Genomic DNA, 26,512 nt, shown 5'->3' with positions numbered 1-26,512 from the left:
TTCCGTTCACATTACCCTTAAGCCAATCTCAGGACCTATATATAGTAGAGCGAAGTGAGTACCATACAATCCAATTGAACACCACAGTTTCGTGGTTATATGATACTATTATCATGTCCTCAGGCAGGTCCCGTCCACCCACTTCGATGAAGCCAATCCTCAAAAGAGCTAGCTTTCAAGCCCAGCATCTCGAAAGAATTGTCCTGATTCGCGTCCATAGCCCCAAAACAGATTTTATCACTTGGCATCACAGCGGCCCATTCCATCATCTGCTTGGCATCCTCTCTGAATGCTGGCCCAACCAATGGGACTGCAAACTCTGCGAATTCTTCGGCAGAAATCGGTTCGTGAATAGCGGGCTGGCCTGTGACTCGCGTAAAGGTCTCGGCCATATCGTCGGCCATGATCAGAGGGCTCATCGCAAGATACGTCTTTCTGTGGGTCTTCTCAAGTCCCACATCGAATATTCCTTCATGAAAGATGAGTTTATGAGTCGCTCGAGTGTATGCTGGTAGTGACCGGATAGGACTTACTTGCAGCAAATATACCAACATCATGAGTTGGGTCGGTCCATTGCACAGCTTGGTGACCTGGAATTGGAGTGCAGAAGCGAACAACTCCATCGGCTGTTGAACCATTAAGTTAGCCTCTTTTTTATCATACAGTATTTGGGTACGCTTACCTCTCCGTTGACAATATTGAAGTCGGTTTAGGTTTGTGTAAAAGAACCCTACAGGAGCAGACTGCTGTCAATAATATTGTACAATAATACCATTATGTCATCCGAGCACAAACCTGGAATTATAAAGGTAACTCCTCCGAGCTCTTTTCTCGCGATCTGCTCTATCACATGCTTATTGTTCATATGATGAATCTTTGGAAACTGTCCTTTTGTTGTCTTGACCATATCAGGCAAGCTGCTGAAGACGAAATGCTTAATTCCACAAGCCTTGGCTGCTAGTACTATGTTTTGTCCAGCCTCAATTTCATGCTGCATCTCTTCTTCTCTCTCCAGGACTCTACCGGGGTAAGCTTCGGACGTGAGACCGAAGACGCCATAGGCGCCGGCAAAAGCATCTTGGAGAGAGCTCTTGTCATATACATGTCCAGCGACAAGGGCAAGACGATTGTCAGCCGTCTGGTTATCGGCCAGAAAGCGCTTTGCTTTCGCCGAATTGGGATCTCGCGTTATGGCACGGACGAACCATGGGTTCCCATCTGCTGTCTCCAAGGCCAAGAGTGCGCGAACCACGCCAACGCCTTGATTGCCTGTGGCTCCAACAACCACTACGATGCGAAGTGGTTCTGGCATTTTTTCAGTCTGTTTTTAAAAAGTGTTTGATGTGTTTAGGATAGAGTATTGCTGATACAAAAGATAGAATTAACAGTGGGAATATTACAAAGACTCATTGAAGCAGTAACTCACAAGCTGCTGTTATATACTGAGATGCAATTTCGCGTTTCAAAGTCTACCGTGTATCACTTTGTGAGACTCTACATATATCATGAATTCATTTAATAGGTGGCGTCATAACGTGCCGGATCTTCATACATCAGCTTCGATCGGAGTAGTGCGTCTTGAAATTGGTAATCAGTTCCGCGGAACTCAAAAACTACAAGAAGCAGTTACGCACTTAATTGAGATATGCAATTCGCTCAGGTCATTAATAATAATGAATCTCGGAATAAAATTTTATTATGAAGTGAATTACGAAGCAGCTGATGTAAAGAGCCTCCGCGGAAGCTTTGTCGATCCCATATCAACAGCGCGCGGCTGCACTAAGTTCTTTATAAGTGCTGATCCGAGTATTGGCCTAATCAAGAAGAAATAACCTTCATTTAAGTGTTTTATTTACTATTTCATTTCATATTCGCAAGATGAAGATTGGCATTGTCAACGCAGGCAATATTGGACAGAATCTGGCAACGTCCTGGATTCGACATGGCCACGACATCATGCTAAGCAAAGAAACATCTCCAGAAAAGCTTCGTACACGCATCCAAGAACTCGGCTCGAGCAAAGGACTAGCTGAAACCGAATTGGCAAAGTTCAAATATGGCTCACTCGTCGAAGCGGCCAACTTTGGCGATGTTGTAGTCTTTTCGATATACTTCCCACGACTGAGCCATGTCCTCCAAGCGCTTCAAAGAGCCGGGGTTATGCTTTCGGGAAAGATTATAATTGACACCATGAACCCTCTCAACGTGGATGAGAACTTCCATCATTACCATGATGTCGAGTATATGCAACGAACATCTACTGCGGAGGAGGTCCAGAAGGCATTTCCAGAGGCCATCATTTTTAAAGCATTTAATACTTTTGAGGCAACGTTACTTGATGCTTCTAAATGGACATCGGGCCGTGTACCGCCAGTTTTATTCATTGGTGGCAATTCAGATTCTACGGATACAGCTCGTAAACTGATTGAGGATGCTGGATTCCGACCGAGATTCGCAGGCTACAACCTAAGAGATGCGGGTTTGTTGGAACGATTGGGAATATTGTCACACCGTCTTGCTGAGAATGAATTCGACGGCGATGCAAACATTGCATTTGACATTCTGCAGAGCAAAGCCTAAGCACTTGACAACATGGGAAGCTGTCTTGCTTTGAGCAGGTACCTTATGCACCTGTAATCATCCGTCTAGAGCTCTTGGCTGTGGCAGGCAGTGATATGGGTAGAACAAAACAAAAAATATCAAGTACTATCATTAAACGGCATCGAATTTAAATTATCCATGTACTCATTTAAGCGGAACACGCGAACAGCTCTCTTTCTTAGATGCCGCAATGCCAATCTGTATTTCTTGGATCCTCCTAAGGTCTGGAGAGTGGCTAAAATTGTTGTGAATTGGGGATTTTGATCTGGTTAACAGCCAACAGCGCCAGATGTGACAACGGTTCAAAGCTTTGGGAGGAGTTAAAATTGCTGTGAATTCGGAGGTATGAGGCGCTAGTTAATGGGAGGATAGCTATGATGTCGTCTATACCAATAGCTTCAGGCCTTGGGGGAGGTTAAAATTGCTGTGAAACAACCCGCATGTCATGAAAGTCACGCCGAAGGAAGGCCAAAAAACATTGAAGCGCCACAGCAGATTGGGCGCCAACTGAAACGGGGGATGACTCAGCCGCACCAGCCACCTTAGAGCTCCGCCAACAAGATGCCGTGTAATTGATCAATGACAACATCGTCTTTGTACTTGGCAGAGATCCAGCAATTCCATATCCAGCGCCAAACCCCGAACCAATAGCCATCTGCATCTTTGGATCCTCCTTTAATTCTCTCGATATGCTCTGTAGACCCCGTGCTACTCCAAATTTACCCCTCATTTCAAGTACACGTCGATTGGGGATCATATCATATCATATCAAATCCCCATAAGCTAAATGCACGATATAGGAGAGCATCCCCTTCTCACCATGCTATATCTCATATCTAGAGCTTCACTACATGCAAATGCACAGCATCTCCACCGTCTCTGCTACCTTCACGGCATGTCCGCCATTTTGCTTGTCCCGATCCAGCAACAAGACACACGGCCTCTTCCCAGAGCATACTTCGGTATCCGAATTGGCCTAGCCTCGAGCAGTCTCTTACACGCAGCTCCACGCCAGTTCATCTTAGCATTTGTGCCGCCAGGATTTTTTCTTGTTAGTGTTTTTTTCTCATGCTGCCTCACTGCAGCAGGAATGGAGCCCAGATGCATCTTTACCGCCATTGGAATCCAAAAACAAAGCACGAGTCGCGTGACGAAGCTCCCGGATAGTTGTAGTTGGACCAACATTGGCTGAACCAGACCCTCATCTACTTGACGCTATACCGCCCTATGGAGTAGCACATGGCAAGACTTTTCTGTTGGTTCCATTGTTTTGCTTGTGATGCTGATGTAATGAGGCGATCTGCACTGCCATTTGCCAGCCAACAAAGCCGAGCTGACCATGAAAGGGGTCCGGCTTGCGTCACTGTGAAGTTGCTGTGCCTCCGACTCCGAAACCTTGGCGACGAAAAAGTACGTATCGAATTTTGATCGCATCGTAATGGATCGTAATTGATTTGATTCGACACGCCGCCAGCTTATTATTAGAACTTGCCTACTAGTAGCTGTTTTGCACCTCCAAACTATTTTTTTCAATTTCTTTCTTCCCCCTAATAATACACTTTTAATATTACCCTTCCATCCCCCTAGCATCCTTCCTTCCATTCCATTGTTTCGGACTGCTTACCTTTATTATTCCTTTATTTATTCCATCCTTCCATTTCGCCTTCTCCCTGTTACTTCTTCTTCTTCTTCTTCTTCTACGTCGTCATCAATCGCGGTCGCATTCGCCTCGCCTATCTATCCATCTATACATCTTGTTTGGTACGATTATTAGGTCATCGCCACGCCATCTAAACGACGACACCTTCATCACCACAACCGTCGTCGCAATCGCCACCATGATTGGCGCCTCAGAGCCCTCCGCGACCTCGAGGCTGTCTGCCTATCTCTCCAGATTAAATCCCGTCCCAGCTTTTCCCGAATATACCGGACCATACAAGGTCGGCACCCTCGATGTCGAGATTCCCGTTGACGATCTGCCTTCTCCGTCTCCGCGACCCGACAATGCCAGCGACATCCCGACGGTCCTGTTTCGAGTCTTCTATCCTGCAGTCGCCGAATCCAACGAGAAGCTCATCAGCTGGCTACCCGCGCCGCAAAGACACTATGTCTCTGCTTACACCAAGTTCATGGGCGTTGGACACACTCTAGCCGAGCTCCTCTCGTAAGTCATAATTCAGAAATTATTCAAAACCTTAACTTGAGCTCTCCTGACGCCATTGTCCAATAGATTTCTACCTCGACATCTTCACTACACCTCCATTCCCGCTCACAAAAACGCCACCTTGGAATCCGTCAATACCGACGACAAGCGATGGCCAACCATGATCTTCTCCCATGGCCTAGGAGGTAGCCGAAACTCGTATTCATACATTGCCGGATCGCTTGCTTCTCACGGAATCGTCGTCATCTGCCCCGAGCACCGAGATGGAAGCGCCGTTACCTCGTTTGTTCGTGTTCCTGGCCAGAACGGCCGCTTGGCCCGAAAGGTCGTCCCGTACAACCGAATCTCCCATGAGGTCACACCCGAGGTGTACGAGGCGAGAGAAGCGCAGCTTAGGATTAGACTTTGGGAGATGGGCCTGGTTCACGAAGCAGTTCTAGCCATGGATGCCGGTCGAGAGTTTACCAACCTCAATCTCACCACCCCAAGCCTGAGCCAATTCGTCGGCCGCCTGAATGTCAACGAGCCCGGCAGTATCATCTTTGCGGGCCACAGCTTCGGCTCCACCACCATGTACCAGTTTCTCAAGAGCACCTACTACGCCGATGTTGCAGAGGTTGCAGCCATGGAGGCGCCGTTGTTCAGACCCGCCAAGGACAGCAGCATTCGAAAGCAGGTGACGGAGAAGAACGCCACTATGCTCCTGGATATGTGGTGTCTGCCTCTGCTTGCTCCCAACTCGACTCCACTGTTCAACCTACCGCTTCCCGTATACGCCGATGTCCCCTCAGCTCCGGGAGGAACTGCACTACTGGCTGTTGAATCGGAAGCTTTCTTCAAGTGGCCCGAGCATCTCCATGTCACGGCACGGTTATTGTCTCCCGATCCTACGGCTAAGGTTGTCACCCCGGCCATCTATGAGCGGCCTAGTGGTAACAAGCTTCCGGAGCCCAATTTCTTTTACGTCGGAAGCTCAGCTCATCTGAGTCAGTCTGATTTTGGCATTCTATTCCCACTCTTGACGAGGAAGATCTTCAACGCCGTGGAGCCCGAGCGTGCACTTCGCCTGAACCTGCGTGCGCAACTGCATTTTTTCCGAGCAAACAACATTCCTGTCGCGCGGACTTGGATTGGAGACCTCATCGACGGTTCCCACATGGACAAACTGGACTTGGCAAAGAAGGACGGCTCTAGCTCTGATGTAGCTGTCGATGGGCTCAACGACGACAAGGCCATTTTCGATAGAAGCGGACACGATGTTATTGATCACTGGAACTGGATCGACACCATTGGCCTAGGTGAGCCAGATGAGCAAAAGAACGGCCAATCGACGACGGAACAGATTGAGCAGAGTGAAGAGCAAATGAAGGGCGAGCTAGAGCCCAGCGAACAACCTGCTCAGCCAGCCGCTATGAAAGGCGTCACCCTACCCCAAGGCCACGGCTGGCAGGAGATTTAATCTCACGGATGCTCACCAGCATTTGCCGAAGATGAAGAATCTTCTTGATGATACCCGATACCAAAGGCACATCTCGTGCGGTTTGCCCGCTTGAGGGCCAGTTTGTGAAGAAAGTGTACTAATACATGCAAACATTTTGCTTTGTATTTTTTTCTTTTTTTTATTCTTGGCTGTCTTTTTGTCTTCCCCCTTTTTTTTCTCTTTTCCTGTTTTTCTCTTCTTCTCTTTGGCCCGATGTATCTTATAAGTGCGGTTACTTGGAGTCTGGTGGGCGTGTTTCTTTTCGAGCGCTGATTTACAACTGGATGGATAATGACCGAGCGAACCTTTGCGGGCAACAAATGCCCTGACATATACATAGACCGATACATACATATAGCATTTCTAAAGCATTTCATTTCATTTCATTGCTACATTCTTGGAATCTCATGACCCTGATCCTTCCTACCATGCAAACTAGATGAACTAATGTAAGTGATGCCTTTTCCAGTGACTCTCCATATATTGTCGTGTTCCATGTCGTTTTCTTGAAGAATTGGACTCCCCGCCTTCATATCTTGGAGGATCGGCTACCTGCCCCTTAGAGCTTCTTCCTGGAAGAGCGGGCGACGGGCTCTTTTGTCTTATTCCTAAAGCATTGGCTACCTGAATCCCACATTCCTCCGTTATATGAGTGGCCAACTGCCTCCCAAATTCTCCTTTTGGAGGATCGGTTAACCGCCGCCTCTCATATTGGCCTGTGAAAAAATTGTTCTGTCGCTGCATAAATTGTCCCCCCGGAAGAGTGTCCAATAGGGTGTCATAGAATCCTCCAGATTGTTCTTTTGGACGACTGGACTTGCTCTTTCCTCTCCTAGGTTGTTCTTTTGGAGGATTGTTGCGCGGCTTCTCATCTCTCTCGTAGTATCGTTCGTCCGGAGGATCTTGCCACTGCCTCTCAGCTCCTCTTCTAGATTTCCCTCTTGAAGAAGTAGGATATTGCGTCGGCTCTTCCCTTGCGTATCCGTATTGTTCTCTTGGAGGACTGCGCCCCCGCCTTTCCCCTTCTCGTCCAGATCGTTGGCCTCGATAATTGTCGGTCGGTGTCTTCTCCTCTCTTATCATCAAATCTTTCTCCTTACTTGACCTGTCCCCCATTTTAAACCTATCCCTCCTCCTTAGCTCCTCCTCCCTCTCAAACCTAATGTCGGCACCCTGTCCCATGGCCCAGTGAATATCCTCCGCCCATTTTTTAAAATCCATGTCTCTCCAACCCAGTATGTACATTAATCTCTCTGCCTCCCACGAGACATTAGACTGTCGTGCCTGTTTTGGGATGCCGTTTCGTAGGCTTGCCAAGCCGCACAGCACATTAGTTTTCTCAGATTTTCGTTCCAGGGGTAGGATATACCATTCTTTCTCGTACTTGCGCAAGTTCCGCCGTATGACATCCTCGTTGACACCTTTCCAGTCAGATGGACTGGCCCTCGAGTTCAAAAGCCAATCTATCAAGGTCGACACGGAATCGGTAGGTTTGAAGCAAAAGAATCGGTGAGAACTCCTTTCAAGTTCTTCAGAAGTGCGATGCCTACATTTTTCAATGTAGGCATCAGGTTTAATGATGTCTGGATAAGGAGCTCTTCGTGCTTTATCTTTACAGGATCTGTAGTCGTGGGGATGTCTTTCGACGTCTTTGCACCAGCAGCCCCATTCGGAGATGTAATCGGCGTCGGGGCTGCGAGGGTAGAAGCAGAGGTAGTGGTGCCTTTTGATGTGTTTCGGGAGGCGTTCGAATACGAGGATTTCTAAGCCGATTTTGAGGTCCTGGTAGAACGTGTCACTGGCGCTTGAGCTCGACATTGTGATGTTCTTGCGAGCGATAGACTTGGTTGGTTTATTTTAGTGTTTCGTGAATGATGGATTTGGTTGGTGGGTTTGAAGGCAAGTTGGATGGAGATCTAGGAAGATTTAAGTATTTCGAGGGGATGTTGATGTGTGAAGTGATGAGGCTGTTCAGGAGCTGTTCAAGGTATGTGGTGAGGCTATTCAAGGCGTGCGGCGAAACTGTTCAAGGCGTGCGGTAGCAACTGTTCAAGATATGTTGTGAAACTGTTCGTAGTGTCTCGTGATGATGGGCGTAATGACGGAGTTGTCAAGTTATCAGAGATGATTCATACGCAGTGATTCAGTAGACGATATCAAGGCATGACTGTCCTACGCGACTGATTTATATATTCGCAATGAACAACTTGAAACTGGGCCAAGAGATAATATCTAGATCATCGAAGAACAAAGAAAAAGCAACTTTACAGCAAGAATCACCAACCATAGAATCATCAAATAGGAGGGTAGACATCATCAAAGGATAAAGAAGATGCAGCTGAACAGCAAGAATCACCAATCACCAATCATAAGTTCAAGTAGGGGAGTACACAGCATCACAGGATGAAGAAGAGGTAACTTCACAGTAAGAACTACCAATCACAGGGTCAAGCGTCAGGATAGGCAGCGCTTAAGGACAAAGAAGAGGCAACTTCACAGAACCTTCAAGTAGGCGAATAGGCAGCATCAGAGGACAAAGAAGAGAACTTCACCAATCATTGAATCGTCAAGTAGGAGGATATGCAGTTTGCGTTTCGCATTCATCAACCAAATCCCATCTTACGCCTAGTCTAAAGAACGCACATGAATCAAAGTCCAAATAATTCCCCCAACTTAAGAAACAAAACTCCGCAATATAAAATCCAGAGAAAAGAGATTTCCTCCCCAAATGCCCCCTAACAATTATATATAGTCATGAAATTTTTCATCCCTTCTTGATAGAAGATGTACCCATGAGTAGAAAAAGAAAAGGATATCCGTAAACATAGAGCCTTTGTTTTCAAATTCATAGTCATGGCCGTGTTGTTCCTCCCAGAAGCATCTCCTTGCACACCTTTAACCGCTCTCGCGCTTCGACTAGCAGCTCCGTATCTGCTTCTTCGAGTATGTCCACCATTACATCCAGCAAATCAGGTAAGCCCTCGTGTAAAACAGCTGATGCCTGCTCATCCAGCTCCGGTAACGCAGCCACACTGGACACGTACTCGACCATCCGCGCATAGCTACTATGTCCCAGCTGCGATGTCGGCAACGGAAACCCCTTGCCCGGCGGCCGTCCTAAAGCTTGCACAAAGGCCCAGATGGCCAAAACGGCGTAGTACATGATCCACGGCCGGTGAGGATCTGGTTCATTGCGGACAGAGTACTGGATGGCGGAGTGTTCAGGGGGGTGCGGGCTGTTTCTGCGGCGAGGGTGAGGATCGACGACAACACGGTAGAGAAGCTTGAAGGCGTGCAAGATGGCATGTCGTGTTGATGCTTGTGTTGACCAGGCACTCATGCGCTTGATGACGTTAGAGTAGTCCCTTGACGAGACCTTGCGGCCGAGGAGACGCTTCGCGCCGGCGTACACCTGGCAGTCGACAATGTCCGCATGGAGGCTGATGTGCGCCAGATGATACAGCACTGAGGCGCTGTTGATGGGCCCGTTGGGAATGCCACGATGGCCAGGGGCGTCAGAGATAGAGTCGGACATGGCAATATCGAAGCTGCCCTTCCAGTTGTCAAACGCGCGAAGCAGCATCTTGCGCCAGTTTTCCTGCGTCTCCATGGAGGGCGTGCGAATGTCGAGCCATTTGAGGTGCGTCTCACGGTGGTTCAGGTGCCAGCCCACGCTGAGCAGGCCCGAGATGATAATCATGCGCCCAAACGAGTGCGTCTTGACCTCCTTGCCGTGCAGCGCGCTCTTGAGCCCGTCTAGAAACGACACCTGCTTGACGCCGTACATGCGAAAGTTTGCGTCTAACTGCCGCACCACGTCGGGGCTGTTGGCCGCCCATAGGTTGTCGTCGCAGGGGAGAGGTAATCGGATCTCATGAGGAGCCATGTCGGCAGCGTGGCCAAACATGGCAGCGTGAATAACGTCGAGCATAAAGGCCGCAAACACCACGCGGTGCATTGACTCCGTCTCGGCCCATCGAGCCCACCACGTCCGAGAATCCAGGGCCATGTTCGGTGTCTGTCGATCGGGTCCTAGCGAATCTGGCTCTGGAGGAGATTCACTGCCGGTTCTGCCAATCAGGGGGCTTCCACGTCTAAGAAGTGTTAGGAAAGCAGGATGGTAGATGTGCGCCCTCTCGTGCAGTTTTCGAGAAGTGTACAGCTTCTCGTAGAATTCGAGAAGCAAGAGAGCTTGCAGAACCCAAAGGCTCGCTGGCGGTGCAGAGTCATCCGAGGTTAGAATCTCCCATCTCACGCATGAAATGATAACGTCGGCAAATGCGCCGTACTCGGAGAGCTGTCCCGTCATGTCACGGCCGCGCAATGATGCGGCGCCGAGAGACAGCATGACGAGGAGGAGCAAGACGGGACATCGGTTCGGAGAAAAGGTGTGTTGGTGGATAATGGGCAGCCGAGGCGAGACATTGTCCCAAAACTCCTTGAGACAGTCTCTCATCATGTCGAGGTTGAGCGCCGGCATGTCGCCGCCGCTTTCAAGAACCAGATTAGGCATCAACGGCTCGTACCTGGGCTGCTTCTTACGGAACGTCTGGAACCAGTGAAGCAGTTCCTGGCGCCTCGATTCGGTGATCCAGTCGTCTGAAGATGACTCTGAAAGCCGCTGAGGCTGGTCCATGGGCGACAAGCTGGTGAGCGATTCGTAGTCGTAGTGAATGTTGTTGTTAAAAGTAGACTCTAGTCCGCCCTCGAGAAATGGCAGGCTTGCCATGCTAAAGTCGCTATAGGTAGTCTGGGGGTCAAAGAGCCATGCGGCAAAGTTGCCCTGCGTCAATGAGTCGTCGGTGGGATATCCAACCGCGCCGAAGCCCACCATGCCTGCAGGCTCCGGCAGAGCGGTTGGATCGGCCGCGTAGAAGCTGGACCGGTGCCGCATCATGTTGCCCGAGCGGTCGTCGAGTGAAGGCGCCCAGGTCGCGGCTTGATGACTCGCCCTGGTCATGCTGTGGCTCAGCGGCGCCGGAGTGGGAGCCGTGTTGGACTCGGGCGTCAGCAGGATGGCGGCATCGTGAGGCCCAGACGGCTGTTGTCCGTAGGAAGACTGCGGCGGAATGGCGATGGTGTGGCGGTCGGGGGGCGACTTGACGGTCTCGCCCGTGTCGAAGCTGGGGATGCGATTCCTAGGCGTGTACGAGGCCGTGTGCCGCTTCTTATGGCGCGACAAGAGATCGAGGCGCACAAACTTTTGGTCGCAGTCGCCCACGTCGCATCGGTAGATCTCCTTGGGGTTGTCTGTGTGATCGCAATCAAACAATCAGCCATCATGTCACTACAATCCCATCCAATTCGATTCAGGGAAGAAGCTCTTACGGTTCAGCTGATGGCGCTGCAGGTGCTCGGCTCGCGAATAAATCTTCTCGCAGCCAGCATGATCGCACACGAACCTCCGCGGCGCGCCTTTGCGACTCGCGCGCTTGTAGCCCGATCCCGTGGTATTGCTGCCGTTGACGTTAATCGAACCAGCGCTGGATCCTGAGCTGGTGCGAGTCGTCGTAAAGACATTCGCGGTCTGTGACGACTCCATCCAGGTCATATATTCATTGCTGGCCCCCGTCGATGAAGCCAGAGTGCATGGGGGGAAGGTTTGCGATATGTCTGTCTCTAGTCTCGTGTCGCCGCCTCTTGTGCAGCGAACCCCAGCAATCCAATCCGCATCGGCACTTTCCAACCAGACACACGAGGATTTGCTCAGAAGGGGTCCTTTTCCGTTCCGCGGGGACGAAGACTGGGGAAATCCCACGTTCCAATGTCCAACGTTTCCGGGGTGACCCCCACCGAGGCGGATTGCTGTCGAACAATCTCCAACTTTGGCTGGAGTTTTCGCCGCCACTTATCAGATAGCCACTTTCTGGGGGAACTCGACCCTCTGGTCCCTTATCGGTCAGTGGGGGTCACCGCCTGGCAGCGCCTGCGCTTCTACTCCGTATCTTTGCCTGAATCCCTCAAAAGGGAAAACGGCATTGGATATCTCCAAATCTCTGCCAAATGCCTCTATTCGAGTTAGACCAACTATGTTACGTAGTATTGGGCGACTGTTGAGGACTAGTCGCTCTGTAAAACACGCCTTGGCGCCCATCACTATCGATTCTCTATCATGATAGTATTGGAATATGCTTCAATAATACGAGTTGATCAACATTCTATAATTCCCCATACTCTATCTATACTCCGCAGTTCATGTGCCACGAAACTGTCCATCTTGCTTTTCCCGCCCTTATCCTCCGGCGGTTCTCATGATACCCAATATAAGCCACCATGGCTTCGCACCAGCAACCATGAGGATGAACTTCCACCTCTCGCCCAAGCCCTGAATACGATGCTACCCAAGACCAGTCTCGCTAAATATGACTATTGCCTTGGTGCAATCTTCTTGAACCCATTGAACTCAAGAGCCAAACTCTCTTTGAAGTCTATCCGAAGCGAAATGATGTGCTTTGCCGCCCCAAGAACATACACGTATGGTATCTTTTTTTGCCGTTGCCGCGACAGGCCCATCCATATCGGCCTTGTCCCTTGATTTTTCGTACCCTGTTGCCAATGAAAATTTTCCTCGCATCCGCCAAATCTCATGATGCTGAAGCCTCGTTCTCCTCCCCGACGCCCTCTCCGTCCTCAAGCTTAACCGACTCAACAGCGCCGTTCAGTCCACTCTCCTGGTTCTTCTCCTCCAGCATGCCCGCAGAGGCCAAAAAGAATTGCGCTACCTCGTTGTGCTCGTTCTGGTAGGCCAAGTCGAGGGGGACGTAGTTTCGCTCGTTGGCGATTGCCGGCAAAGCGCCCTGTGCCATGAGAAGCTTGACGGTGTCCAGGTGGCCTCCGAGTGCTGCCCAATGCAGACCAGTGTTTCCATGTTCATTAGCGTCATCCAGGAAAGCCTGCTTCTCTTCCTTGGGTCTCTCATCAAAGTACTGAATGAGTTTGCGAACAGTCTCTGAATGCCCCATTAGTCCTTTTCTATCCACTGCAAGTCCTCATATCTCCTCAAAGGGCCGCTTTCGTGGCAGATGCCCAACTAGAGCCCAATGAGAATTTGTTGAATTTCTTACCTAGATGACCATTTCCTGCTGCCATGTGTAAAGCCGTTGACTTGCCCTCATCCTTGGCGGCCAACAGGATCTCAGCTGGTGATACCTTCTCGCGCTCTGACAGGGTCGTCAGGGTCTCAACGAGGTCAGCATCTTCGCCCACTCTGGCAAAGTACACCACGTCATCGATTTCGTCTTCTGTGAGGTTCGGCGCCATGGTGATGAATGAGTTCTCACTCTTCTTGGTTGTAAAAATGCTTGTATAAAATTTTAGATCAATTCTTGCATGTGGAGGGGACTGTGCGGGTATCATGCCCCGCGATTTTTGCACTGTCCTTCGAGTCCCGGGTAGGTGGACATTCTGACTAGCCGCCTTGCCACCTCTGCGAAACAAGTTTGTAAAACATCTAGAATATGTCTCCCCGAAGAAATACATACAAATTTAAGCCGGATCCCAGCAAACAAGGTACTTCTGGGGGTCATCAGCCTCAAAATCCTTCCACATAGGCTCAAAACTGCAAATATTCTCCATGATGAGTGATGACTGTTGGAGACAATTGAGTTGTATGGCAACCAGACCAGACAGACCTCAGGCTGATTGGCAGCATAGCGTCTTCACGCCCCCAAAAGCATCTGCCCAATCTTGATATCAAGCCATTCTGTCAAATTGCCTGCTTCATCGAGCCATTGTATCTCAGCCTTGATGCCCATCATCAACATAACCTGAAGCTCTCGTCCAAGTTCGACGGCCGTGGAATCATCTCCCGAGTCTACAAGCTTTTTTAAAATTCCAACGGCGACGTTTCGATCTCGTGCTGAAAGGGCTGAGATTGGTTCACGACATTCAGTAGACGAGATGGAGGTTTTGGAGCCGGTGATTTCCCTGGACGACTGGCTATCCGGTAGTTGCAAATTGTCCGGAGGTGGTATTCTCAACATATCAAGCCGGCTTTCGTCGCGCTCTAGGAGCTCTTGCGATTTGATTCCTAACCAGCGTATTGCCGGAGCCGTGAAGCCTTGGGATACAATCTCCGATTTGAGGCGGTAGTGGCGAAGAATATTGAGCCCATCAGGGTCGTAATCAGCCAGGACCAAGATTGGTATATGCGGACAATTGAAGCGAATCAGTTGCACAAACGAACATGTAAGCATGTCTGGGTATCCTTTTGCCTTTACTCCCTGGCATTAGTTACCATGACAGTGCAGCAAACATAGGAGAGACATGCCGTTATGAGGAGCCCTGGGCCAACACATGATGTTTGCCAAAACAGGCAAGAGGTTAAAGAGCGATATGTTGCCTTGGTGAGGTTAGTGGAACAAGAAGCTGGTACACACTTATGGAAAGCACACACATCTTTTTCAATAATCAGTATCCATCGAATGGTCTCGCAGCTAATGGCAGCAATGGACCCGGCTGCCGGCAAGGAAACTCCCTTGTCAGGATGTTAGACTTAGAACAAGGTAATGGGTAATCATTGTGAGTGAATATACGAACCACATCTCCGGTAGCGGGACCTATCACTGTGTTGTCCTTGAGGCGAATACTCAGAGGCCCCGAGAAAACACCCTTGGAAGATGCAACCTAGACCCATTAACTGAATTCTAGGATCAGTGAATATGCCACGTACAATGTTCAAGTCGTCACGTCGAACGTTGAGTGCAGAGGCAAGGCTGTCCACCAGCTCGTCTACAGTTCTTTGCCTCACGAAAAGCCCCTGATGCTGGTAGAAAATGTGACTGTATCAAGACATTTTGGTTACGATCTTGGAAGTTCAGGTCACAAGTCTCCAATACTAACCGCTTGGTCAATACTGTTCCTGAGACGAGAGCATCGTGGGCGAGCTGCAGGATGAGTAGTATCCGGGCTTGAAATCACGTAAGATGAGAAGTAGATCGCAAAATCAACCCGCTTGGGCAATGATGCATACCAAACTTTGTGGCTTCCACAGCAGTCCTTCCTGGGAAACGGACCGTTTGCGGGCTATTTCCTGATACTGATCTGTTGGACACAAAGTCGATGCTAAGCTCCTGTCCTTGGGCTATGCAGTCCAGAATCCCCTCCAGGATGGATTCGATACGAGAGACGACAGTTCCAGCGGATGTCGTCATGGTAACTGGCCGGATGATTACCTGCCGTGCTTCTCGGGTTGTTCTGTGCTCCGTTGGTTGATCCATGATGGACTCTGGAGGCTATCACAAGCCAAATGGACGCAGTGTCGGGGTTTTGAGCAGTCCGTGAAGTGTTGAGTGTTGGCGGTGGAATCCAACCCGAGCAAGTGTGTGAGGCCAGGTACGAATACGAAGACGGCTGCAAGGGGCATTATCTGTTGACGGGCAGTTTTCTGTTGACGCTGGGGGCAGTTTTTAGCGCTGCTATAGCGCCCCGACCTCTGAAAGGGGATGTCGCCGCACAGTAATAGCGCTAAAGCAATGCGATCCAATGCCCGAATCAGACAAATTGGAGATGCTAACGTCCAATTGATCAAGGTCCTTAGGTAATTCAACGCCAAGCTCAAGTTTGTTGGTTCCCTTCGCATGTGAAAGCTCAGGAGCAGCCATTGACTCTCCCCTCGCCATTATAAATCATTCAACTGGCCTCCGTTGCCAATCGGCCATTCACTATTCACTCCACGCAACTCTCTTGTCAAGATGGCCACTGCAACAGGTAGAGATGCTGGCAGCAGCGCCAAGTCTCGCAAGCGTGGCTCTGATGATTCCGACAGCTTTCCCAAGCGGCCCAAGCTGGAGGCCAAGACAGACCTCACACGATGGAGAGTCAAGGACGACGACAGCCGCCATACGTGGCATTATCTGGCCGACGACAAGGCAGCGGCAGAGTGGCCGCAGAGCTATGCTGAGAAGTGGTTTCTAAACTTGCCCACGGTATGCCTTGCCCCTCAATTGAAATCGAATGACTTGCAGAGCTGATACTGATATGGCGTTGCACTAGGGTCTACCTACACTCCCAAAGGCCGAGACGCCGCTCGAAGCTGCTAAAAATGGCCTCACCTTCTTTGAAAAGCTTCAAATGCCCTCTGGCCACTGGGCTTGCGAGTACGGCGGCCCCATGTTCCTCCTCAGCGGTGTTGTCATCGCTTGGTATGTCACCAAGACGCCAATTTCCGACGCCTACGCGACCGAGATCAAGAACTACCTCACCGCACGAGCGCATCCCGAAGATGGTGGCTGGGGTCTACACATCGAAGGTGAAAGCACAGTCTTTGGCACCGCCATGAACTATGTTGTCCTCCGCATTGTTGGCGTCGACCCCGAGGACCCTGTCATGGTCAAGGCCAGGGGAACTCTGCACAAGCTGGGCGGCGCACTCAATTCCCCTCACTGGGCCAAGTTTTGGCTCGCAGTGCTGGGCGTGGTGGACTGGGATATCGTGAACCCTGTGCCCCCCGAGATCTGGCTGCTCCCTGATTGGGTCCCCATTGCTCCCTGGCGATGGTGGATCCATATCCGACAAGTGTTTTTGCCCATGGGATACTTGTATTCCAAGAGATGGAGCTGCGAAGAGACGGACATCACTAAGGCATTGAAGCAAGAGTTGTTTGTACAGCCTCACGCCGAGATCAACTGGGTTAGTCACCGAAACGACATTTCTGCCATTGACAATTACCATCCCAAGTCATGGCTGCTCAACACAATCAACTGGGTCCTGGTCAACGTCTACAACCCCTACCTCCGCTTCAACTTTCTCAAAGAGAGGGGAGAGAAATGGGTCAGCGAGCTTGTCGATATGGAAGATGCAAACACTGAGTATTCGTGCTTGGCTCCGGTGAATGCCCCGATGAATACGCTCGTATGCTACATCCGTGACGGCCCTGACGCATACAGCACCAAGAGGCATATCGAGAGGCTAGAGGAGTACCTGTGGGTAAAAGACGAGGGACTGTTGTGCAATGGCACAAACGGCGTCCAGTGCTGGGACACCTCCTTTGCCATCCTGTCGGTGGTCGAGTCTGGGCTGCACACCGATGAACGCTGGAAGCCCATGCTATTAAAGGGCCTTGAGTACCTGGACAGACACCAAATCAGAGAGAACTGCAAAGACCAAGAAAAGTGCTATCGACAGCCCCGAAAGGGTGCCTGGCCGTTTAGCAACAGAGACCAGGGCTACGGCGTGAGCGATTGTACTTCCGAGGCTCTCAAGGCCGTCATCTTGCTGCAGAAAACGGAAGGGTACCCGCAGCTAGTGGACGACCAGCGAATCTTTGATTCCGTGGACACGCTGCTGCTGTACCAGAACGACAACGGAGCCGTCTCATCCTACGAGGCTAGAAGGGGTGATGAGCTGCTGGAGCTGCTGAATGCAGCCGAAGTGTTTGGCAGGATCATGATTGAATACGACTACCCCGAATGCACAACTGCCTGCGTCCAGGCCTTGTCTCTCTTCCACAAGCATTGGCCCGACTACCGAACCAAGGATGTGAAGCTGTTCATCAGGAGGGCCACCAACTGGATCAGGACCAACCAGAAGTATGACGGCAGCTGGTATGGAAGCTGGGGGATATGTTTTACGTATGCCTCCATGTTTGCGCTCCAGAGCATGAAGGCTGTTGGTGAGACGTACTCCAACAGCCAGATCTCCCGAGCAGGCTGCGATTTCCTCATTTCCAAACAGCGCGAGGATGGTGGCTGGTCTGAAAGTTACCGGGTGAGTAACCATGTCATCTTGACAAACAGCATGTTTGTCTTTATTGTCTCCTTGCTAACGTATATTCTTAATTTTTCAGGCGTGTGAAACCATGAAGTATTCCGAACACGAGTCAGGCTCCCTTGTAGTGCAAACAGCCTGGGCACTCATTGGGCTTCTGGTGGCAGAGTATCCGGACGTAGAGCCGATCAAGAAGGGTATCCGCTTGATTGCGAGCCGCCAACAGGACAATGGCGAGTGGCTGCAGGAGGCTATTGAGGGCGTGTTCAACAAGTCTTGCATGATTTCGTATCCCAACTACAAGTTTACTTTTACCATCAAGGCGTTGGGCATGTTTGCAAAGAGATACCCTGATGAGAAGTTGTAAGCGGATGAACGGACGCACGCATGGATGTATGAGTTGATGATTACGATGCTTTTTGTCTTGAAGCTGGGGGCTTATAGTACCTTATCTATCAGAGTTTAATATCGTTAAAGTATTTTTGCCTTAAATTTACCTAGGTAATATCTAATTGAAGCCTTTTGCGCTGCCTAAAGCGTCTTTTCTCTGCCTTTCTTTGAGTTTCTCTGGCTCTCTACAGAGAGGCTGCCATATGCTTTAGACACTTGATGAGTGATGTCTGTCTTTTTTATATCCACCGTTCCTCTGATATCATCTTATTATTTCATCAACCTCTCGATGGTGAAATTTAAGATAGACGAAAGTATTTATTCTTTCAAGAGTATTTGCACATTTTCATGGTTGTTGGCAAGGCAGCAACCTGATGCTTCTTGTTATTTGATTCGCCCACCCTAGCAAACGCAGAAGCGGGGCGCCGAACTGCATTGAAGCTTCCACGCCTCACCCCACTAGAGCTTTAAACTCCAACTGCAGCTTTCCTCCCCACCATATTTAATCTTGCTCTTCTGCCATTCACATCAACCTTGACGATTTTTTCATTTCCAATACCATTTCCTTTACGAACGGGGCCTCATCATCAAGCAAAACAACCCCCCCCAAAATCTTCAGAAACTAGAAATCCTCGCTAAACGTCAAACCCACTACGCCATAGTCGACCATGTCATACGTCACTATGGCCCAGCAGGGCCTCGCTGCCGTGGACGCATCCAACTGGGAAGAGGCCCTCAACAAGCTGTCTTTTGCACTCAAGGAATCTCTCAGCCCAGTCTGGCTGATTGCTCGCTCAAAGGCCCTGGCCGGGCTCAAGCGACCCCAGGAAGCCCTCGACGATGCCGACCTCGCCTGGCACATGGCCATAGAGCGTAACAAGCGCGAGCTCATGGCGACCGCTCAGTACCGTCGCGGAGTGGCCTTTTTCCAGCTCAAGCAGTACGCCAACGCCGACTACTGCTTTATGCACTGCATGAGAATCATCAAGGGTGGCCCAGCAGTGCCCAAGGAGGACCCCGGCTTGGAGAAGGTGGATGAGAAGGGCTTCTGGACAGTGACGGCTGCCGAGGCACTCGATGCTGCTCGCTACGATGACATTGGCAAGAAGGACAGCACTTTGCAGGGGGAAAATCCGTTGGCTGCGGCGGCGGCAAACAGGCCGCACTTTAGAGAATGGCGGATGGCTAGCAATATGCGAATCCAGGCCCTGTCGGCCATGGAGAAGCTGCCGACGGATGACGACGCTAGGAAGCTGACGACAACCATGGTTCCCGAGAAAAAGGGCCTCGCCGACCACCAGTCTTCCAAGATCGGTGTGGAAGCTGCAAAGGTGGTGGCTGAGAAAGCCCAGACTGCAAAGACGGCGGAGGTTATCAAGGCGGAGGTCAAAGCAGAAACGCCTGCGGTTCCCAAAGACACCCCACTGCGGCTGCAGGATTTCCAAAGCAACACACAGATGTCGGTTTCGATTTTCTCAAAGGGTGTTAACAAGGAGAAGCTCCAAGTCCAGTTCCTCGAATCTTCGGTTCGTCTGGATCCTCTCGTCTATCCAAATGGCGAAGAGAAGGAGTTTGAGCTTGACCTGTGGGGAGAAATTATTCCTGCCAAGTCCCAGTATACTGTTACACCCAACAAGGTTGAGCTGAGCTTGGCCAAGAAAACGCCTGGCAAGTGGGCGACCCTCAAAGCTGATGGATCAGCCAAACGAGCACCGGTCACCACTCCTCAGGTAGTGGAAACAAGGTAAGTTTTTATATGGTATCATCATGCTGACCTTGGTATATCATTGACTGACATGTTGTTGTCACTGCTCTAGCTCCGAGAAAGCTCCAGCTGCAGTTCCAGCTGCAGTCCCAACTGCGGCCCCAGCACCAGCTGCGACACCGGCATATCCCACGTCTTCACGCAGTGGTCCTAAAAACTGGGATCAGTTCGGCGCTGACGAGAATTCAGATGACGAGAAGGATGTTAACCTTTTCTTTAAGAAACTGTACAAAGGCGCCACCCCTGAGCAGCAACGAGCCATGATGAAGAGCTTCACGGAGAGCAATGGAACTTCTCTGAGCACGAACTGGGACGATGTCAAGGGTAAGAAGGTCGAGACTGTGCCCCCTGAAGGAGTCGAGGCAAAGAAGTGGCAGTAGCCAACGCTACCGACAGAGAGACTCTGTTATTGGAGGCTTGCGACGAGATGTAGTAGCATTAGGTTTTTTCAATTGTCATGATACATCAATGGTTACGTGCACGGCGCACCACACGGAGGGAAAAAAGGGAATTTGCTTTTAGCTGTTTTTCGTTGCCACTTCTAGGTTGCTTAGTCTGAATTCTTATGAGAGGTTATGTACATCTGAGGCTATAATAGGTAGTCTCTATATACTCTTTCTACGTTTTACATCTTGTTTCTTTCTTTTTTTGCCGTGGCGTCTCATGTCATATACAGCCAACATCGTCATCACCATCATAACAGTCAGTCCTCCAACGCCGGATCAATCTCCTTGATCCTCCTCACAACATCCTCATGCCACTTCGTCTCCCTCAACGCTTTCTGCGCCAGCGCCGGCGCCCACGGCCTTTCCCCACGATACTTTTCCGCCAATCCCTTGGGTATATGCGCAGCCCTCGACAGAAAATCCTCGGCGGCAATGTACGCGCCCCTGAGCCACCTCGCCCCTCCGCCAGCAGCGTCAAACGCATTGCGGCCGTGCAGCACGCGCAAGTTATCGAACAGCACGCACTCCCCGGGCTCCATCTTTTGCTCGTGGATGGCGGCCGGGTCGTTGATCAGCGAGGAGAAGATGCTAGCGGGCTCGATCCAGCGGCGGATGTCCTTGACGGGGCTGAGGTAGCGGCCCTGGAAGGGGGGCGACCAGAAGACATTTGTGAAGCCCGCGTCATTGCCATCGATGACGCGGCGCGAGGAGAAGTAGTGATAGCCGTTTTTGCCGTACTGGTAGGGGACGTGGTGTTCGGCCAGGGGGGACATGCGGTGTCTCGTGAGGAACGGCCAGAGGAGCCGGCCGACGCGCTCGCCGTCGCTGAAGAGGGATTCGCCGCCCGCGCAGGAGTTGTCCATGCAGTGCAGGACTTGGATCATGGGCGGCGGGTCGAGGTACAGCAGGTCCTGGTGCAGGCCGAGAAAGCCGCTCGTGTAAGCGACATTCTCTGCGTTGGGCTTTGCGCGGACGTCGAATGTGCGGCCGTAGAATGTCTCGCGGATGTTTGCGATGCGGGTTGTGATTCGCACGATGGAGTCTTCGTCCCGGGGCACGTTCTTGAGGTACACGAGGCCAAAACGACAAATGTCGATGATGACGTCCCAAAAGGCCTCGCTGTCGTCCTTCATGAACTCTGCGTAGTCGATGCGCCGGACCTGCTGGGCGATGGTCTCACGGTCCCAGTATACGACTCCCGTACGACGCAGGACAGATCGCTGACGAGGCAGAGTGACGTCTTCCATGCCCTTTCTCTTGAGCGACAGATCGACGGAATCCCACGGCAGAAGCATGACGTGAGGCTTGCTTTCATCTTCAACAAACCGCGGGATGTCGCGCAAAAAGGTGATTTCCAGCCCCTTTTTAGTAGGCTTGACGTTTTGCAGACCGATATCCACGGGGATCTCGACGGAAGAATACGTCTTCTGACCAGACGAAGTGTCTCTGCACCGCGGACAAGCGCAACTATCCCTCAGCGTCGCCGGCTTCAGCGCCCGTCTCCCATTCTCCGTCGCCGGATCCTCCACGAAGAGAAACCTGTCCGTCCAAGCAACCTTCGTGGGCCCCCTCTTGGACGTCTCATCGGTGAAAGTGAAGCGCTTGGCTTCCCTCGGAATCTCCAGCTTAGGCCAGTACCGCGCCGCCGAAGTCTGTTGCTGCTGCTGCTGTAGCCCAGCTTCCTTGGCCGAGATCCTCCTCTGCTGAGGCCTGTATTCCGTTTCCGTCTCCGAATCTGGCTTTTGTCGTCTTTGTCTCTTTGAAGAGCCGTATGTCGCTGCTGTGTGAGCGCTGCGATAAGCCACGGCTTTAGTAGCTTGAGCCTTTGCCGATGCCGCGGCTCTGGCCCGAGAAGTGCGAGCCAGGGATAACATGGCGACAACAAAAAAACTCTTTTTTATAGAACAGAAGCAAAATAAATCACTTATGCCCTCTGAACGTGAACTCCTGACTCGAACAAAACGAAAGACTGCACTTGAGGTCGTAGCAATTGTCAAGTCGCATGTTTTGGCTGCGCTAATAAGAGCGGGCGAGTGGACCGAGGCACAATCCGCCTGACCGAGAAGAGCCAACCTCAGCTGCTGAACCGGCCTGTTGCTGAAAGAGCATGAGCCTCGAGAGGAACTGACAAAATGAGACAGAATAAAAATAGAAAATGATGAATACAAACCCCTACTCAATAATGATTGATGTCCTATTGGCCTTTTTGCTTTTTTCCTCCTCATATTTCTCCTCACCATATTTATACTTGTTTCCCCGTCTTGTCTGTTCATCAACACCTCGTGTTTGTTCACCTCCTCGGCCCAAGGGAAGCTCAGTGGCCCTCCATCTCTCTACAATCTGTGTTGTGTGAATCACATGCTTCAAAAGTACATTGGGTAAAATATGTTTCAATTTTCAATATTCAGCTATTCAGAAATGCTACCAATCAATTTAGGTTTCTCTTGGACATTGCGCCAACTCTCTGTTTAAAATGCATCTGTAACTTGATCCAGATTCGTTCCATCGTTTCTCGTATACATTACACACGTTGTCGCCGACGTGCATCCCAAAGCATTTGCACATGTAATAAATTCCCCACGTATCGCCGTAATGTTACACACAAAGACACTGCAAAGGAAAATTGTAGAAATTGAAATAGACGTCAACAGTCCATTCATCGGTTTCGATTGCTCGACCATCTCTTTACCATGACCTCTCTAACCTTGTACAGCTTCATTGTCTCCGTGATGCCATCCTTGAGCGCTTCTTCAAACTTGTGAGGAGGCGGCACATCCACGTAGATCAGCACCAAACTCTTGGTGACGTGGGACAAGACTCGTACAACGCTATGCAGCCATGACCACGGTTTCCGAGGGCCTTGTTTGCCCTCCTTTTTCCACCAAGCATCTGAGTACGAGGGGATCACAATCAGTCCAAACTCGGCATGGTCAAACACGGGTCCCCTGGCGTACAGCAGCCAGTCGACTCCGAATTTGATGCCCGCTCGAGGTACCCACCCCAAAGATCGGAAGTGGTGGTATACGGCATAATGGACGAGGAATCCATCATCGGGCTCGAGATCAGGCTCGTCTGGACCGTTTCGGGGAGGGAAGTAAGAGTATTGCCGGAACAGATTAAAGAGGTCTTGGCGCGACAGCACTCTGCCAGATGCAGGATCCGTGATTTCCAGAACCCCAAGGCCAAAGGAGAGGAAGAAGGCCTCCTCCGGCATCAGTTGGAGGTGCTCCTTGTTGATGATGGGATCTGACACGGGGACGCTTGCTGAGGGCAGTTGAGACAGGGGTTGGCTGATCGACTTGTCATCGCCGTTGGCTTGGGATGGCTGGGAGTACAACACGGGCGGGGAGCGATTGGGGCTTGGGGGGTCGGTGGTTTTATACGTTGCCGATTCCACTGTGGGGGAAAATCGCACGCTCTTTCTGCGTTGCAACATCTTGTTTCCCGTGCCATCACTCGATGAGATTACAGATCGGTCGTCTCTAAACAGCTCTGGGGTCTCGGTGGTGATGGGAGTTCGGGGCTCCTCGGACTCATCAGTAGACGAACCGTGGTTGGAGGAAGACTGAGTCAATGATCCGTTTGCTTTATTGATGGGGGCCATATCGGCATCCGTCTTTACTTGCGTATACTTGACAACGTCGGCTGCCGAGTTTGGCAGTGCCAGAATTTGGAGGGGACCAACAGGCGCAAGAAACGGTAAAGGTGCCAGAACGGGCTCTTGCCGTGATACAATGACTACCGCTGAGTTTGGGAGTGCAAGGAGCTCTAACGGGCCAACAGGTGCAAGGGGGAGCTTGGGAAAGTCTGAGACGATAGCCTCCAGAGCCTCCTGGGCTTCTTCAGCTTCTTCAGCCTCTTGAGCTTCTTGAGCTTCTTGCGCCTCCTGTACCGCTTGTTTTGCCAGACGGCGAGCCTCAGCTAGTCGCTCCTCTTCAAGCTTCGTCTTCAAGATGGCTTCTTGTTCAAGTCGCGCACGCTCCCACTTGGCTTGTGCTCGCTCATCTCGCCTTTGCTGCGTGAAAATCTCGCTGACGTGCATTTCCTGGAGTCCTCGTTGAACCTGCTCTCTCTTGAGCCAGTTCGGCTCACTGCGACTAAGGTTGCCTTTGCCATAGAAGCCTTGCTCCCACAAGGCCCTCATGGACTTTTCATCTTTGATGTGTACAGAGATTGTCGTCTCAGACCAGACGCCGTGGTGGACAACGGCAGGCTCCACGGGCGGCGGCCGGAAAACCTGACCCAACCATGCGTAGGCAACATGGACCAACGAAATGGGGTTGTTGGGGTAAAAGGCTGGGAGGGGAAAGGTTCGGATGGGTGCAGGCAGCGCGTATATCTGGTGGATAGATGGACCTCGCGGTTGCTGTTGTGCAGCTTGCGGTTTGGCCTGGGCCTTGCCTTTGGCCTGGGCTGGGGGTTGGGCTGGGGGTGCAGGTGAAGCCTTGCCTATAGAAGGAGGCTCAGTATGAACTTGCATCTCAGCCATCTCGGACTGGGCTCATTTTGGCCTGGACCTGGAGGAGCTTTAGTCAGTTTTTGAAGCTCCAAAATATGTATAGCGAGAGAAGATGATGAGAAAGAAAAGATATTCCCAAAGCTGTATCAGATACCGTTGTAGTCTATAATCAAATGGCAATCACAGAGGTCTCCAAATGAATGGTCGCTCTTTGCACAAATGGAATCATCATAACAGCAAGGGAGAGGGAAAATAGCCAGAGAGAAAATTCTGCTGTGTAACCCGCGTATGAAGACGACGAGCATCAGCTCTCCTTCGCCCGGGCAGAGCCAGAAGTAGCAACTTGGGCAAGAGTATGCTTGAGCTCAAGTAAAGCTCTCAAGTTGAAACCATTGGCGAAGCGCCCTGATGCGCATCAAGATGGAAAAAGAAAAAGTATTTCGACTCACCTGTCTCAAGGCATGGCCCGACAAATCACGACGCTTCTCTTTGCTGAATGAGTCCAACAGGATCTCATCCACGGCCGTTCCAGAAAGGTAATGGAGACACTCTACCAGCCTGGGAACTGCGAAAAGAAAAGAGTGTCGAGACGCAAGAGGGAAGCTCTTTTTGTTTGCTTTTTTCCCTCTGCTTGTGGGTTTTTAAATCAAAGAGAGGGAAATTTTTCTGACTGCAGGGGATTTTCGGCGGTTGGTCGGAGAAAGTCGCAAAACTGGATCCGAAGCGGATGCCTGGGGCGCCAGGCGTCAAGAATGCGTGACCTGAGTGGCTGGATGCAGCGACGGGCGACCTTGCAGACGGGCTACTGGCGGCCCAGGGCGGGTTTCCAGGGCACTCAGGCACCGCAAAAGCCCTGCAGGATGCCCTAAGGTTCTGTCGCCCAATGTCATCAAGCTTGATTCAAATGCCCACATGAGAGGTGTCATCCACATCAATGGAACCTGTCCTCACCTACTGTAAACTCCACTGAGTGGTTTTGACACGGTGCGCTCGTTGATTTCTATTTTGGGCCTCAGTTCCATCAAATTGTTTAGAGCAGTTTCAAATGCTGCTGTGACGCCCCGAGCCTTCCGACAGGTGATGATGGATTGATGCAAATCAGCATCCAGAATCACACCACTGACTGCCGTGTCCCTTGAGCGAACCTGGATGTACTCGTACTGCACTCTGCATAGGTATCCATACATGTGGCTGTGTGTGCATGTTGGAAGCAAGGTACAGCAGCAAAAGGGAACTGGATATGTACGAGTACGCATGTGATCCTTCGTCTTGCCAGCTTCAGCATCAAGTTTTCTGCTTTGGACCGTGTTTCCCCAACTCCCCCACTGGACGCATCTCCATGGGTGCTAAACCCCCCGAATTAGTGGACATAAAACGTCGTACTAAACTCTATACTAAAAACACCAAAATCTGTCCGCGTGCGGCTTGGGGCGCGGGGGGGGGGGGCGGGGGCCGCCGCGGGCCGGGCGCGCGGGGGGGCCGGGGGGGCGCCGGGCGGCCG

The 26,512-nt window shown here is 51.0% G+C and overlaps 10 protein-coding genes across 10 annotated transcripts; 3 read left to right on the top strand and 7 right to left on the bottom strand.

Moving 5' to 3' along the window:
* Positions 1-119: 119 nt before the first annotated feature.
* V8C40DRAFT_261969 (uncharacterized protein) lies at positions 120-1,312 on the bottom strand (the record flags this gene model as incomplete). Its single annotated transcript, XM_083219322.1, has 4 exons — positions 120-469; positions 534-626; positions 683-730; positions 796-1,312. 4 exons carry the CDS (start codon positions 1,310-1,312, stop codon positions 120-122), a joined length of 1,008 nt encoding a protein of 335 aa, XP_083078341.1.
* Positions 1,313-1,878: 566 nt separating this feature from the next.
* Positions 1,879-2,580, top strand: V8C40DRAFT_282725 (NADPH-dependent F420 reductase; the record flags this gene model as incomplete). Its single annotated transcript, XM_083221834.1, has 1 exon — positions 1,879-2,580. The coding sequence occupies one exon, from the start codon at positions 1,879-1,881 to the stop codon at positions 2,578-2,580; it is 702 nt and encodes a 233-aa protein (XP_083078340.1).
* Positions 2,581-4,321: 1,741 nt separating this feature from the next.
* Positions 4,322-6,230, top strand: V8C40DRAFT_104279 (platelet-activating factor acetylhydrolase). Its single transcript, XM_083210702.1, has 2 exons — positions 4,322-4,765; positions 4,832-6,230. The coding sequence occupies exons 1-2, from the start codon at positions 4,440-4,442 to the stop codon at positions 6,222-6,224; spliced, it is 1,719 nt and encodes a 572-aa protein (XP_083078339.1). The 5' UTR covers positions 4,322-4,439; the 3' UTR covers positions 6,225-6,230.
* Positions 6,231-7,711: 1,481 nt separating this feature from the next.
* On the bottom strand, positions 7,712-8,063 carry V8C40DRAFT_261966 (uncharacterized protein; the record flags this gene model as incomplete). Its single annotated transcript, XM_083219321.1, has 2 exons — positions 7,712-7,791; positions 7,862-8,063. The coding sequence occupies 2 exons, from the start codon at positions 8,061-8,063 to the stop codon at positions 7,712-7,714; spliced, it is 282 nt and encodes a 93-aa protein (XP_083078338.1).
* A 753-nt stretch (positions 8,064-8,816) lies between these two features.
* On the bottom strand, positions 8,817-11,959 carry V8C40DRAFT_234142 (transcription factor domain-containing protein). Its single transcript, XM_083213537.1, has 2 exons — positions 11,574-11,959; positions 8,817-11,495 (listed from the first exon to the last, which is right to left on the bottom strand). The coding sequence occupies exons 1-2, from the start codon at positions 11,794-11,796 to the stop codon at positions 9,097-9,099; spliced, it is 2,622 nt and encodes an 873-aa protein (XP_083078337.1). The 5' UTR covers positions 11,797-11,959; the 3' UTR covers positions 8,817-9,096.
* Positions 11,960-12,325: 366 nt separating this feature from the next.
* Positions 12,326-13,528, bottom strand: V8C40DRAFT_234141 (ankyrin repeat-containing domain protein). The gene is made up of 2 exons (XM_083213536.1): positions 13,310-13,528; positions 12,326-13,194 (listed from the first exon to the last, which is right to left on the bottom strand). The coding sequence occupies exons 1-2, from the start codon at positions 13,503-13,505 to the stop codon at positions 12,830-12,832; spliced, it is 561 nt and encodes a 186-aa protein (XP_083078336.1). The 5' UTR covers positions 13,506-13,528; the 3' UTR covers positions 12,326-12,829.
* A 375-nt stretch (positions 13,529-13,903) lies between these two features.
* On the bottom strand, positions 13,904-15,397 carry V8C40DRAFT_261963 (DNA topoisomerase (ATP-hydrolyzing); the record flags this gene model as incomplete). Its single annotated transcript, XM_083219320.1, has 6 exons — positions 13,904-14,458; positions 14,641-14,721; positions 14,784-14,870; positions 14,917-15,025; positions 15,087-15,153; positions 15,217-15,397. The coding sequence occupies 6 exons, from the start codon at positions 15,395-15,397 to the stop codon at positions 13,904-13,906; spliced, it is 1,080 nt and encodes a 359-aa protein (XP_083078335.1).
* Positions 15,398-15,937: 540 nt separating this feature from the next.
* Positions 15,938-20,486, top strand: V8C40DRAFT_272641 (lanosterol synthase ERG7; the record flags this gene model as incomplete). The annotated part of the gene is made up of 6 exons (XM_083220379.1): positions 15,938-16,171; positions 16,239-17,951; positions 18,031-18,314; positions 18,566-18,569; positions 19,004-20,056; positions 20,166-20,486. 6 exons carry the CDS (start codon positions 15,938-15,940, stop codon positions 20,484-20,486), a joined length of 3,609 nt encoding a protein of 1,202 aa, XP_083078334.1.
* Positions 20,487-20,617: 131 nt separating this feature from the next.
* Positions 20,618-22,621, bottom strand: V8C40DRAFT_234134 (uncharacterized protein). Its single transcript, XM_083213535.1, has one exon. It carries the CDS (start codon positions 22,424-22,426, stop codon positions 20,810-20,812), a length of 1,617 nt encoding a protein of 538 aa, XP_083078333.1. The 5' UTR covers positions 22,427-22,621; the 3' UTR covers positions 20,618-20,809.
* Positions 22,622-22,930: 309 nt separating this feature from the next.
* On the bottom strand, positions 22,931-25,708 carry V8C40DRAFT_234133 (tRNA-intron endonuclease family protein). Its single transcript, XM_083213534.1, has 2 exons — positions 25,461-25,708; positions 22,931-25,069 (listed from the first exon to the last, which is right to left on the bottom strand). The coding sequence occupies exon 2, from the start codon at positions 25,039-25,041 to the stop codon at positions 23,209-23,211; it is 1,833 nt and encodes a 610-aa protein (XP_083078332.1). The 5' UTR covers positions 25,042-25,069; positions 25,461-25,708; the 3' UTR covers positions 22,931-23,208.
* Between the last annotated feature and the right edge of the window lie 804 nt (positions 25,709-26,512).

Source organism: Trichoderma camerunense (genome assembly GCF_050948025.1).
Source record: "Trichoderma camerunense strain CBS 138272 chromosome Unknown V8C40scaffold_2, whole genome shotgun sequence".
NCBI lineage: Eukaryota > Fungi > Ascomycota > Sordariomycetes > Hypocreales > Hypocreaceae > Trichoderma > Trichoderma camerunense.
The sequence above is the reverse complement of the archived record's forward strand: the minus strand, read 5'-3'. Positions and strand labels throughout refer to the sequence as shown.